At 64.4% G+C, this 13,465-nt stretch overlaps 1 protein-coding gene across 1 annotated transcript in view; it reads right to left on the bottom strand.

The window, feature by feature from the left end:
* Positions 1-13,465, bottom strand: part of LOC119111625 (optomotor-blind protein) — a 46,122-nt gene that overhangs the window by 7,453 nt on the left and 25,204 nt on the right. The window contains exons 4-8 of the mRNA XM_037235433.1: positions 8,705-8,854; positions 4,945-5,021; positions 1,520-1,752; positions 546-694; positions 45-221 (exon numbers count right to left, since the gene is read on the bottom strand). Coding sequence (XP_037091328.1) covers positions 45-221; positions 546-694; positions 1,520-1,752; positions 4,945-5,021; positions 8,705-8,854 — 786 coding nt within the window. The remainder of the gene's footprint in view (positions 1-44; positions 222-545; positions 695-1,519; positions 1,753-4,944; positions 5,022-8,704; positions 8,855-13,465) is intronic.

Here is a 13,465-nt window from a genome sequence, read left to right as displayed (position 1 = left end):
GCCTTCAGCCGCTCGGCGTGCACGGCGCCCGGCGGCGAGCCGGCGCCCAGGCCGGCCAGGCCCGCGTACCCGGGCGCGAACAACGAGTGCCCCGAGGCGGCCAGCGCCAGGTGCGCGTTGAACAGCAGGTTGGGGTTGAGCTGCGCCGCGCCCAGGTACGAGCCGGCCGTGGAAGTGAGCGGCGATGAGGCCGAGCCGAGCAGGTTGAGCGGGAGCGACGTCTGGGCGGCGGCGGCGGCGGCGGCGGCTGCCGCGGCTGCCGCGTTCTGCTGCAGCAGGTGGCCGAGCCCCGGCAGACCCATGCTTGGGTGCGGGTAGAGGCCGGGCGAGTACAGGTAGGGCAGCAGGTGCGGCGGCTGCATGGGCGGCCCGACCGACACGTTCGGGTGCGTGCTCGGCTGGCGCTCATCGTCCGAGGTGCGCGGCCCTTCCGAGCGCACGCTCCGGAACGCGCTGCCGCACTCGGCGTCACTGCCGTCCCGTTCACTGTCACTGTCGCGCTCACTGTCCGCCCGCCGCCGCTCCGGCTCCGGCTCCGGCTCCGGCTCCGGCTCCGGTTCCGGCTCTGGCTCAGGCTCCGGCTCCGGCTCCGGCTCCCGCTCGGCCGTCAGCGACCGCTTCTTGCTGGGGCTGTCGTCGTAGGGTCGGAACGAGAGCGGCGGCGGCCGCTCGGGTTTGACCTCCTCCTTGGCCTCTGTGGGGGAGCGCGGCGCGTGAGACGGGGGAAGTGCGCATCACAAAGGAGCCGGCACACTGTACACGCCCGCCTACGGCGCATTCTCCTCACAAAACTGGTTTCTGGGCCCGCTCGAGGCCCTCGGAGACGACAACTTGTTTTTTTTAGGATCCAGGTGCTCTTCACGAGCGAGACCACACACCGGCGCTGGTTCCTGTCGTGTTGGGTCATCTCTCTAGCTAATGACGACATATTACTGGTAAGGGTAGTCTAACTTACAATGCTAATGGCTAATTTCATTCCGCAATCTTAGGCGATATCAAATGATAGCGCACGACAGGCATGGAAACACTCTCAAGTCCACTCCGGCTATTTCCTGATTGACATGGACAAATTATGATGTGAAGTACATAATATGCTGGATGTAATGAGCTGTAGGTATGCATGGAAAAATTTTCTCGTAGAGGCTGGCAGGCCGTCAGAACTCATTAGTATTTATATTCGTGAATTAATCGCGTTTATACAATCTGGAGCTCGATCTAATGGCGGTAACTGTTACTTATATGCTTACGAAACACGCGCTGCACTCTTGCCACTTACTACACTATCATCCCGGTAGCAGGTACTTTGCATGCCTCTTGCATGCTACCTGGACATGTTAATGGCGCATTTGCAGCGCTAACATGCAATTGTATCGATGTGTACGGCAAACTATTGGCGCATTATCTCGCACTATTTTCATCCACCGGGCCTCCGACTCTCACTCCGCCCCGTCCCCAGCCAGCCGTCGGCCATCGACTCTCTCCCACTCGCGATAGCCGCCTCCGCCGTCAACACACCCACCTTGCTTGATGAGTGGCGTGTCTGGCCGGGGCGGGCTGCCGGGCGCCGGCGGCAGCGTCGGCAGCGTTGGCAGCGGTGGAGGCGCCGGCGAAGCGCGGTCGCCGACGACGTCGAGCATGCGCTCCTCGTCGTCGTCCTCCGGCTCGTCGGAGGAGCGCGCCTGGTCGCTGGCCAGGTGGCCGGCCTCGTCGCCGCCGCCGCCCCCGCCCGGTGACGTCAGCGAGTTGGGCCTTCTGCGGGGGACCGCCGAGTTAGTGGCTGGCTGCGGATGGGTCTAGGATTCGGTCGCGCCGCTTGCAGGGGCTCTTGGAGAAGCACGTTGACCAGTTTATATGATCGGTGTGTTATTTGAGTGGCGAGACAGGCGTCTTTGATTATCATCTCAACGGAAAATCGCAAGGATGCGAAGGGCAAGAACTCCATTGAGGCGCTCAAACTCAAGGATTTTTCAAATATAAAAGCACCAATAGTGTGTTCACTTTTGACCCAAATCATCCAGCCTGTCGGGGTATATATCGATCGCTATATCGAGCGTGATTTCAGTCAGCACATCAATCGCGCAGGGTGACAAGGTAATGACGAACTGAAGGATTAGGGTAGCCCGTGAATCCTCTAGCGGTCCCTCATTATCCGGCGATATTGTCTGCGTTTTACGCCAGATAACGCCGCGCACATCCATCACGACGACAAAGTAACTGTCCCGACGCTCCTCCGGCCACTTTGTCAGCGCGCACGACGCTGCTCCGAACACTTCCCGGCCGCTGTGCTGTGGGACGCTGGTGCCAGCTGACTCCCGGTCCCACGCGCCGGCCGGCGGCCTTTGAACCGAGTGCTACTCGCTGCTCTACGGCGCTAATCGCCTTTGAGAACGTCTCGACAAACCGCGGCGATCGGATTTCCTCGGTGGAAGTCGCATGCATCGTGCTGCACGGTGCAAATCATGACACGGGTGGAGGCAGGCAGTGAGGTTAGCTCTGAAGTCACACTCGCTGGATTTACACACAGACGGGCTGTGAGCCGGCGGATCGACGAACTCTGGACTGGCGGCGCAAGAAGCGCCGACTGCGGACCGCGGCCTGCGTGATGCGACACAACAGGCGGACAGACGGCAGGCACCGGGATCAGGCTGCAAACCGCCGAACTGCAGATTTATGAAAAGTTCAGTGCCCACTGAGCACGCCATGAATATGATCGCAAGAAAGCGACGCTGCAGATCTCCGCAGACGCTGACGCAAACTCGGCAAAGTTCGTAAAGCTGTCACGCTTCTCGCCGTCAGCCTAGCATGGGTGCCATCGTTTCTGATGCGTTTCCTGATTGGGTGTTTGCCTGTCCCCCTCCCCCCCCCCTCCCCTAGTGCGCCGCTCGCCCCGATTTGGCGGCTGACCCAGGCCGGCCAGCTCTCCGTCGCCTCAGTGGCGCGGCGTCATCCGATTATGACGTCACCCAATCCGGCGACGTCAGGGTGGAGGTGTAGCGGGCGGCACGCTTTGATCGGACGCCGAGGTCAGGCTCTTGCACGGGCACCGGGCTGGCGACGGGGGCGTTTTTTGTGGCGATTAGGAGCCATGACAGCGCCACATCAGGCCATGTCGTCAATCAATCAGCGCTGACAGTTATACGGCGGGCAGGGCCTCCGAAAACGAGCGGACAATGGACACGGTTATCTGGCCGTTTTTACGTGCAGCTACTCCAAACAGACGGCGAGAGGTAGTCGCCATCGGGTGCCGCGGAGAGCGGGCCGCTCGCTCGGGCCATTGCGGCGCCGCTGTCCGACGCGTCGGGCGGAAGTCGGCCCCGGCCGCGGCCGCCGCCCGCTCGCGCCTCGGCCGGCCTTCTGAGGCCCTCAAAGTCGGCAGCCCGAGGATTAGCCGGCATCCTCTGTGGAGCTTAGTTGGAGCGGGTGGCTCGCTCCGGCGGCGGTGGGTCGGGACGCCCCATTGTGCCGCCTGATCCTCCCTCCTTGACCGACCGAGCGTGAGAGTCAAGGCCCCGCCTGAGAGCGCCGCGTCGGTCCTGGCTGGGGCACGGGCCCAAACGCCTCCCAACTGGCCGCTGGCGGAACGGCTCCTGACGGGCCGTTACACTAGAAACGGTACGGTAGCAAGCGAAACCTGAACTACTTCGAAGGATATAATAAAACGCGAAAAATACGATAATGAGAGCACGTGTAGGTGCTTCGCCGATTGCGCAGAATAGACACTCCTTTGTAAACAATCATCGCCAGAAATGATTGCTGGTACCCCTTTCCCCTCTCCCCCCTAACAATGTTAGTTTACTATGCGATGACAGTCTAAAGACCATCATGTACTGGAAGCCTTCGCAAGGAACGGCTCTCGGAGCGTTGATATGCTTTGCACCAGTTCATCAGAAGCGCAGACTGCTTCTCCGACCCGCCAGCCAATGGGCGCGGACGGCGGAGCCGGACCGGGCCCGGCGCGGCGACGTCTGGCGCCCCATTGTCTCGGACACGGTGTGCAGGTAGCCGCCGTCTGCGGCCGCTGAGAGCGGAGCAGCTGATGACCGGCCGCGGAGAAGTGCCGGTCCCGACGGCAGGCGGGTGCGCCATGTGACGGCGGAGCGACGGGCCCGCGGCCGAGCGGACGGCCGCGGGCCCGTTGCGGGCTAAGCAGCCAGGCCGGCCAGGTCACCGAGCAGGCCAAGTGGCGGCGCGAACAAGCCGACAATGGATGAAGCCATCGGACCAGCGTTTGAACAGCCAAACACGCACGTGGGTTAAGAGAATGGGAGGGTCTAGAGACTGCGCGGGCCAACGAGGGCAGCGCCGAAGCCGGGAGAACCAACGAACCACGGAGATACCCAGGCCACCGCGACGCTGGGCTGACTGGCTAGGCAGGCCACCTGGGCAGCCAAACCAACTGACAATGGCATGCCAGAACACTGGCACGTCGAGCTCGTCGGCCAGCCGGCCGGCGCCGACCGTCGCCGGGCTGGCCGACCGTCGTCAGGTGGCTGGTCAGCTGGACAATCGATTGCATGGGCCGTTGCCGGATAGCGCCGAGCGGCCCGGAAGCAGGGCTCGGCCGGGCCGGCGCGGCGGCGGCGGCGGCGGCGGCCACTCCAGCCGCTATCGCACCCCTTCCGCCCGCTTGAGTCGGGCCCCTCGGCCCGATTACGGCGTATCCAAACGGCGGCATTGTGCCGATTCAGGCGGCCCGCTCGGCCGTGATCACACCCCTTTCTCTGCGACACTATGTAACCGCGCCGCCGACCATTAGCACTCGCGCCGCCGCCGCGTTATCCAACACCCGGCCGCGCAGCCGACAAAAGCGCGCGCCGAGGGCCCTCCAACCGCGCGAACGACGCGCTCCGCATAGCGGCTGGACGGGCGCCGAGATGTACTTGAGGCCGGTGGTTTTTGTGCCGACACCGAGCTAGCGGATGTACGCCGGCAAAAAATACTCACTTTTTCTCGCGTTTCCCCGCTCCTGTGTCCCGGAAGCCCTTGGCGAACGGGTTGTGGTCAATCTTCAGCTGCGTTATCTGGAAGTGAAGGAGACGGAGTAAGTGGGGTGTGCGCGAGCGGGGACGACGGGCGGCATTCCAGGCCGCAGTTCGCTCGCAGAAGGCCCTGGAAGACGCTTGCAAAACTCGCCACCGTTGTGTACCCACTAGGCTGTTGTCTTTGAACGGTGGACTTTCCAGATCGGGGGGCTATTCCGTGACCAGCGGCGGTTCCGGGACCCGGCTGGCGGCTGCACCGGTCAGCGACGCTGCACAGTCTCCCCGCCCACCCGCCGTGCAGTCTCCCCGCCCACCCGCCACCCGCTCTCCCCGCCCACCCGCCGGCCGGTCCCCCAGCGGCGCCGCTGCGCGCCGGCTGAGCCGAGTCCACAGGGCTCGCGTGCCAGGCTGCGATCCCTCACCTCCTAACAAGGCGAGTCAAACGCGCCGGATCATGCCAGCAGGGCCGTTCTGACGCGCCCAGTGTCGACGGCCCATAAAGCGCGTCAGCGCTACGGCCGCGCCCTGTTCACGCCACTGTCGCGCCCGACGACCGCGCGCGGCGCGCTGCTATGTTCGGCACTGTATCTCGTGACTAATCCATGCCGGGGGCGCGGACCGATCGGCGGCCGGACGCCGCACTGGTCGGCTCGTGCGCCGGCTGCCGCCGGTATGGCCGCCCGGCGTGTGGGAAAACAACACATTAGCGGCGCGGCGCGACAGTGGCGCGTCCGGCGCGGCCCCAGCGCACGCTGAAAAATATATGAGCCGTCGCGGGCGGCTACCTAAGGGCCGGTTTATAGCGCAACAAGGTGTACAATGGACCGTCGACGCCATAAAGTATTCTCTTTTATCACGCCGGATGGCGCGGCCGTTATTCTTGGACACCATTAGGCCGCGTCTTAATCAGATTTATGCAAATAAAAGCTGAAGGCGGCGGCTTCCTAACCGCCTGTTCAAGGGCCGATGTGAAATGTCAGCCGCCGAGGTGATACTGTTTGCTCTGCAATCAAAGATGAAAGTAATCCTTTGAATGTCAGTTTAATCCGCCCGATCGGTGCGCTCAAAGCTGGTGCGACGTCCCGCTCGGCCGGCCGCGTAATCCCCCGGCTGACAACGCGTAATTCGCGTAATTCTGGAAGTGCCAATCTCTCGCGCCGGCTATGGGCAGGCGTGTAGCGACACGACGCGATTACGGCGACACGGGACCGGCGCACGAACGGGTTTGTCGCGGCGGTCCGGCGCCTCCCGGGTCTGCAGCGCTGACCCAGACCGGGCCGGACCGGACCGGACGGCGACGGCAGCAGCCGACCCTTGCCCGCCAGCCGAGACTGCGCCGTGCCTGGGGGCCGGCGGCCGACCGGTGCCCCGGCCCAAGAGCGCCTGTGTGCCGGTCTGGGGCGGCCGAGCAGGCCGCTGCGGCTGCGGCTGCGCCCACTCCCGGCCGCCTCTGCGCAGGGCGTCCGACACCGGCCGCCTCCGCGCACGGTCCCCACAAGGCGTCCGACACCGGCCGCCTCCGCACCCGGTCCCCGTAGGACGTCCGACACCGGCCGCCTCCGCGCCCGGTCCCAGCACAGCGTCCGACACCGGCCGCCTCCGCGCCCGGTCCCCGCAGAGCGTCCGACACCGGCCGCCTCCGCGCCCGGTCCCCGCAGAGCGTCCGACACCGGCCGCCTCCGCGCCCGGTCCCCGCAGAGCGTCCGACGCCGGCCGACCAACCGCGGGAGAAGCCGATCGCGCCGCCACTCCCTGTATCAGACGCCTTGCACGGCTCCGAAGCAGCGCTGCGGCCGAGGAACGACTCGCGAGAACAATGACAGCCGGCCTGCACACGGCTGCTAACGACAGTGCGCCTGGTTGGCGCTGCCAGCACTGCACCGGCTAATGGCCTCCACGGCATGCGGTACCACGTGAGAATTACCGGGCTGGCCGGCGCTTCGCGTACCAATTGCCTTGTTACACAATTGATTTAGCGAGGCGAACGGCGCTGGGTCGTCATCTTCTCTCCGGACTGTAATCATGGTGTGGGGGAAGGAAGCGCGATGTAAAATTTGCGGTGGTCGGGTGTAATTTGCGGCCTAGGCTCCACACTCCTCGGCGGTTATCGTGACGCCAGGAATTAACACTTAATTCGAGGCGGCGAAAGAGGCGCCCTTTCGCCAGGGAGCATGCTATTTATAAAGCTGTAACGCTGTGTCGGGCAGTCGGAGCGAGGATTTGCATAATTACAACTTGGTGCGGAGAAATATCTCACCGCCGCCTGCTACAGCCGGAGCGGGTGATGACCAACTGCAGGCGGCCGGGGCACCATGTCGGCCGGACCGCCCGGGCCGCGCCGCCGCCGGCGCGCCGCCCGTCTGCCGTGCATCACGGGCGTTCGTGTGTGGCGCGCCGGCCGTCTCTCCGCCCGCCTCCTGTTTGTGTGAGACGCCGGCTGGCCGCTCGCTCGGACGCGCCAGACGAGCCGGCCGCCGGCGCCCGACTCAATGGCAAACACCCACCGGCACCGAGATCAATTACTGAGCCGGAAACCCGCCCACCGGAAAAGTCCAACCGACACGCAGGCGCCGACCGAAGGGGCCGGTGGGCCGGCTGGCCGGGCGCAGGCCGGCGCGCCGCGATCGCCGCGATCGCCGCGATCTGACGCACCGGAGGCGGCGCCGCGGCCCTCTGGACGCGCCGCGCACCGGAAACCGCGCCGCCCTATCTGGCGATCACCGTCACTATCGCCTTCAATGCCGACGCGCCGCCCTCGCCGCCGCCGCGCCACGTCCGCCACGCGGCGCTTGACCGCTGGCCACGCGGCCATGCAGGCCGCTCCCTCTCGTGACTTTAACGCCTGGCTGGGCGATCACCTGTCTTAGTTCCGCTTTGCAACACCAGATCGCGCTGGCAGCTGTCCGTCATAGTCAAATAATTATGCTAATCTGGCCGATGGGGCAAAAACGGCGCGGTGCCGATGAGCGGCGCGGCTCGCGTGAGCGGGGCGCCGCGCCGCGCCGCGCCGGCGCCGGCGCCGCGCGCTGCGGCGCACCCTGCGCGTCGCGCCCGAGCGGGCTCAGCCGACGCTCACGCGGCCGCCGCTTAATGGCGACTTAGCGTCTTTGAAGGCACGCAACAGTCGCTGCCATCGGACCGCCGCGTCGGGCCGGGCCACCGTGTGAGCATGACGGCCCGCCCAGCACTGAGCGTGTTGAATCCGAACACCGAGCACTACAGCGAGAGCACCGAGTGCGCTGGAGGTGGGAAGACAAACAACGGAGAGGAGAGACGCCAAAAAGATACACAAGTCCACTGACGGCGTCACGTAATTATCAGCCTAGAGGAAACTGAAGACGGGCAAAGCTTCCTTCAGCGGGCATTGAGGCTCATGTCTCTCGATCCAGAGCCGCGGCCACACAGCGCTATGTCCCCTGACTTACAGTTACCCTCGCATTTGGAACGATTCCACACAGCAGGCTCAGTCGGCGAGGGGTACTCGAGGCTCAACGGCAATCAAGTATCCGGTGGGCGTGCAAGTTCGGGTGCTTTACAAATTAAATCCACACATATTATGCACATGAGATCACCATCTGTTAGAGATATCGGCACGGTCATCCGCGTAATGAGGCTGCGGTGAATCAGCACTGTTCACTTAATGTTCGTTAGTTTCCGCTCAGATCAAGTGCAGTACGTTTCGGCGCGCACAATTAATAGGCCGCCTCGACAGATCCGTGTACCTTTTCGTTCTGGTAGGCGGTGACTCCGATGAACTGGGTTTCTTTGAAGACGTACGTCCTGAACGTTGAGTACGGCAGCTTGAGGATGTCGTTCGCCCGCACCAGGTGGAACCGCGGCTGGTACTTGTGCATCGAGTTCAGGATCGTTTGCTGAAACAACACGCCCCATGTCACATGTGCTCGTGCCGAATGGCAAATCAATGGCTTGGTCAAAGCCACGTATCCAAGTTAACGTTTCCCAGATCAAGGTGACGTAACGCTTTTGAACATGAAAGCACGTGATAGCTCATGCAGGGGGCCGACAGTCGAACAATAATTCAGCTCCAGGCAATACGGCAGGAGCCGTCAAGTGCATATATCAGACCCTTTGACCGAATTGTACCAGCGCGATTAGCATACTAGAACCGGACACCACTTTCACGTGATTACATGTTGCTTGGCTCGGAAGGTGGCCGGCTGTTTGACGTCACACATTCAGGGCGTGGCTTCCAGAAGCATGCATTTTTCGGTAGGATATTGAGTCGGGTCGCCTTCAGAGGGCGCCGGCTCTGCCCACACCCAAACGTTATCGTCGTCCAAGCTGTGCTTAATGGATTGGAACTCTGATGAGCTTTGCAAACTCTGATGCATAATTCAGTAATTACCTGTTTATCAGGTATGAACCGTGTCGGGTCAAATTGGATAGTTGCGGTGTGTGGTTGCGGCGCCACCATAAGGAGGCACTCGCGTGGTACGTGGCTGGAAAGTTGTGCATAGAAGCTCCTGTTGCCCACCGACGCCCAGTTATGCCCAGCCCCCGACCGACATGCACCGCTCGCGCGCGCTATAACCGTTTGCGGCGATCGCACTTCCAAAGGGGAGGTAGGAGGGGTGGGGACGGGGGCGCGGCTGGGGGTCAACGGTCCACCGGCCGCCGGTCTCCGTCACCCTCCCCGGACGACCGGAATGGAGGCGCGCCGCCGCCGACGCCGGTCAGTAACCACCTCACGCCGACTTCAGCTCAATTTCACCTCGTCGCTGGTTCAAATCACGGGCGTCGGCCGGCTGACCAGTGCGCTGCGTCAGCAGCGGGGAGGGGGGAGGGGGGAGGAAAGGGGCGCCGCGAGCGCCGCCGCCGCCGCCGCCGCCGCCGTCGACGGCGCGTCTCTGCGGCCGCCGCAACACCGGCGCGCCAATTAGAGCAGCCGGTCAGGCGGCGGCCGTCCGGGGTCGATACGGGACCGCCCCACGGCGACAGTCCAGTCCCCCGGAGCCGGAGAGACGTCCCCTTGCGTGCTGGCTACCGAATAGGTGTGTCGTTGCCGGGCGCCTTATAACTCGCGTCCCGTGACACAAAGAGTGATGACCTCCGACCTCCGAATGGCCGCTGAAACAACAGCGTCGCTCCTCGGAATGCGATGTCGTCGGTCGTGCCCTGACACAACATTTCGGTTGCCGTGCGCTGACACAAGTGTACCGCCTGCCGGCCCAAAAATGTCAGCCCCTGACGCCGGAGCGCCGCTCCCTGGCACGGAACACAAAAACGCAGCTCTGAGCTGACGCCCGAGTGTGCCCGTCTGACAGAGTGGTGTGCTGCCGGTGCAGGAGCGCGAGCCCGCGCGTCAGCGCGTGCCGCGGCGCCGGTCACGTGACGACCAGTGCCGGATGCCGGCCGCCCAGGCAATCGTGTTATCATAGGTCGCGGCGCGGCGGCGCGCCGGCCGCCGCTGGCGTGTCGGCCGGCGCCAGGCCCGGTAATGAGCTGCCGCCGCCGCCGCACGCGCCCCTGATACCTCTGTCTTCGTCGCCTCGGGCGCGATCACGCGACGCTGCTCGGCACGGGGCGGGTCAGCGGGCATCCACGCCCCATCGATCGGTGGTCGCGCCGCGCCAAACAAGACACCGCGCGCGCGGCGGCGGCGGCGGCGCCGACCCTGCGAGTCCCGCGCACCGCCGCCGTCCATTAGCGCTGCGCAGCGTCCGCGCGCTCTATTACCGCTGTATCTGCGTTTATCTTTATGTCGGCGCGTCGGCGCAGCGGCCGGATGAGCGCCGATAGGGCCGCTTTACGACCCGTCGCCAGGACACCGGTCATCTTTAATCTGCCGTTAGAGCCGCGGCGCCGGCGGCGGCGGCGGCGGCGCGCGCCGTCGCCGCCTGCCCGATATCATCGCCCCCCGAGTGCAATATGTCGCCGGGAATTTCGCCAATTGCCCCCTAGATTCGGCGATTGGGTCGACTGGACGTAATGGGTCGCTGGGGAGGCAGGCCGGCGCCGGTCGGCCTCCCGCCGCTGAGTGGACATGGGGTGAGGATCTTGGCGCGGAGAGGGGTCAGAGACTCGGTCCAGGCGCGACTCAGAGACTGTCCCAGCGCACGGTGGACGGCAGACGGCGATTTTGGCGCAGTTCGGACAGTAGCACGCCGTCCTAGTGCGTCTCGGAACCACGTTGTGTTCACGCCGCGGCTCAGAGGCCATCTCGGCGCAGCCTGGCGCTGAGAGGCGATCTCGGCGCAGAGTGGACAGCGAGAGGCGATGCTGGCGCGGCTGTGGGTGGCGATCGGGGCGCGGTTGGACGCCGAGTGGACACCGAGCACCTCGGACAACAGGGCGGCGGCCAGCCAAACAGAGCCGGTCAACAGCGGCCGAGAGGCGCCGAAATAACAGAAACTCAACACTTTCTTACAAAATATTGACCGACCCCAGCTCCAGAGGTGCTCGAAGCGGATCAGATTTCGGAGTCGGCGCCGGACCGACGGAGGAGAACATTGCAAACAGGAGAGGCGACGGCATATGGGTCTTGGCTCCGAGCCAAGAAACCGAACGGCGCGAGACCTTGAGTAATTCAAAACTAGGCAAGGTAGGGGTGACGTGTATCTGCACACGGCGGCAATGAGAAGAAACAAACCCGAGACGAACGTCCCCTCCACGTGTTCACGCTCAACGGCATCTGATTGAGCCACCCAGTGAGGAGCAGCTGGCCGACCAGCCGACGAGCGTTCCATGACCGCTCATGACCCCCCCCCCCCCTCCCCCCCCTCCGGTGTGAGCGCGCGCGGTGCCATGCGGCGGCGGCGGCGGCGGCGGCGATGATTTAGCGGGCGGGCGGCCGCCGTCAGCGCCGACAGCGACAGCTGTGATGGATTCAGCGGCGGCGCGCCCATTCCGGCGCGCGCCGACATCTCTGTCGGAGCGCGCGACCCGCTCTCACCTGGCGGCGCGACCGGCCGTGATCCATCAATCTGTTTGCGCCGGGCGCCGGCCAAGCCCACAGACGCCCGGCAGAAGCTCATGTCATCCGCAGCCGCCACCTGGCTCGCCCGGCCGACCGCTAAACAATGACTTTTAATTACCCGTAATTTACTCAGGCGGCTTTCAAGCGGCCGCTGGCCAAACAGCTGAATCAGTAGCTCAAACAGCGGCGGCACGGCGTCGGCGGCGATCCCGGCGCTGTTGTCCCAATCTAAGTGGTCGCCGCGGTCCGGTAACGTTAGCCGCCGCTGATCGCCGCCGTTTGTAGAGCACACAGCGCCGGCAAACAGGGCCGGGCCGTGTAGCGACGGCGCGGCCGGCGCCTCCTCACGCCGAGGCAAACAGAGCCGGGCGGCGCGGAGACGAACCTCGCCGCCGCCCCGCCGTCGCCGCCGCCGCGCCCCAGCCGCTCGGACAAAGCTAATTTGCATCGATCGTTCGTATAAACACGGTCTCATCTCTGCAAATCAACCCCCATTGTCGGCGACGGCTATCGGCCCTGCGCGACGGAAAATCAATAATTAATCCCCCATAGCTCCCCTTGATTTGTGCTGCCATTTTTTATCCCCCGCTATCTTTATGTGCTGTGACAACCACAATACGACGAGGACAAATTGGAAGGGAGGAGGACAGCTCGGACACCGACGTTTCAATTCGGCACAGCAGTAATGGCGAGAATAAATCACGCGATTCGCGCTAACGCAACTTTTATAACATCCGCAGCTTACGATGCTGACCGGGCGCAAGCCGGGGGACAATAATGCGCGCTGAACGCACACGAGCGCGGCGCGTCTTCAACAATTTGACGCCGCCAATTGAGACGACAGCAGCGCCGTTTTGGGCTAGATTTTCTCTGTTATCCGGCGAATTCATTTCCATTTAAATGCCCAGCGAGCCTGATAGTGGCTCAATTATTCTCGGCGACCATCAGTCGTCCCGGGGGAGGCGGTCGAGCGGACGACGGCGTCGGCGGCGGCGGCGGCGGCTGCCAATTCACAGCGCCGACCGCCGGCCGCCGCGCCGCCGCCGACATTTACATAATCGTTCCATGCGCCCGTCGGTGTCGACCGTTAAAGGGCACACCTCGACCCAAAAAGTCGGCCGACACCGAATGGGAGGATTCTTAATTAACGAGCCGTGCACGACTGATTAAACGGCGCGGACAACACCGGTTTGAACTCGCTGCGCGCCTGCCGCGTCCGCGCGAGCCAGCGGCACGGCTGGTGGAGGGGACGCGGCGCCCCGACTCCACATGCGGCCCTGCAGACGACACTGACCGCCGCCACCCCCCGAGAGCGCCGGCGTGCCGGGGCGCCGCTCTGTTGGGCCGACCGCCCGGCAGGGGGCCGCCGGCCGGTCCTGCAGCCGACCGTTGCACAGCCACGCGCGCTAAACACACACCGTTGCCGCACAGCCCGGAGCGGCGGCCGACGGCCAGCGGCCTGGCGGCGGCGCCGGCCCCTGGCGGGCTCCGGCGCGCGGCACGGCCTCTTCGTTAGCGCGGCGCCCTGGCACTGACTGCCAGCCAG

The sequence above is a fragment of the Pollicipes pollicipes genome, unplaced genomic scaffold (genome assembly GCF_011947565.3).
Source record: "Pollicipes pollicipes isolate AB1234 unplaced genomic scaffold, Ppol_2.1 Scaffold_7261;HRSCAF=8764_pilon_pilon_pilon, whole genome shotgun sequence".
In the NCBI taxonomy this organism is placed as follows: domain Eukaryota; kingdom Metazoa; phylum Arthropoda; class Thecostraca; order Pollicipedomorpha; family Pollicipedidae; genus Pollicipes; species Pollicipes pollicipes.
Note: the sequence above shows the minus strand (reverse complement) of the source record. Positions and strands in the feature narration are given on the sequence as shown.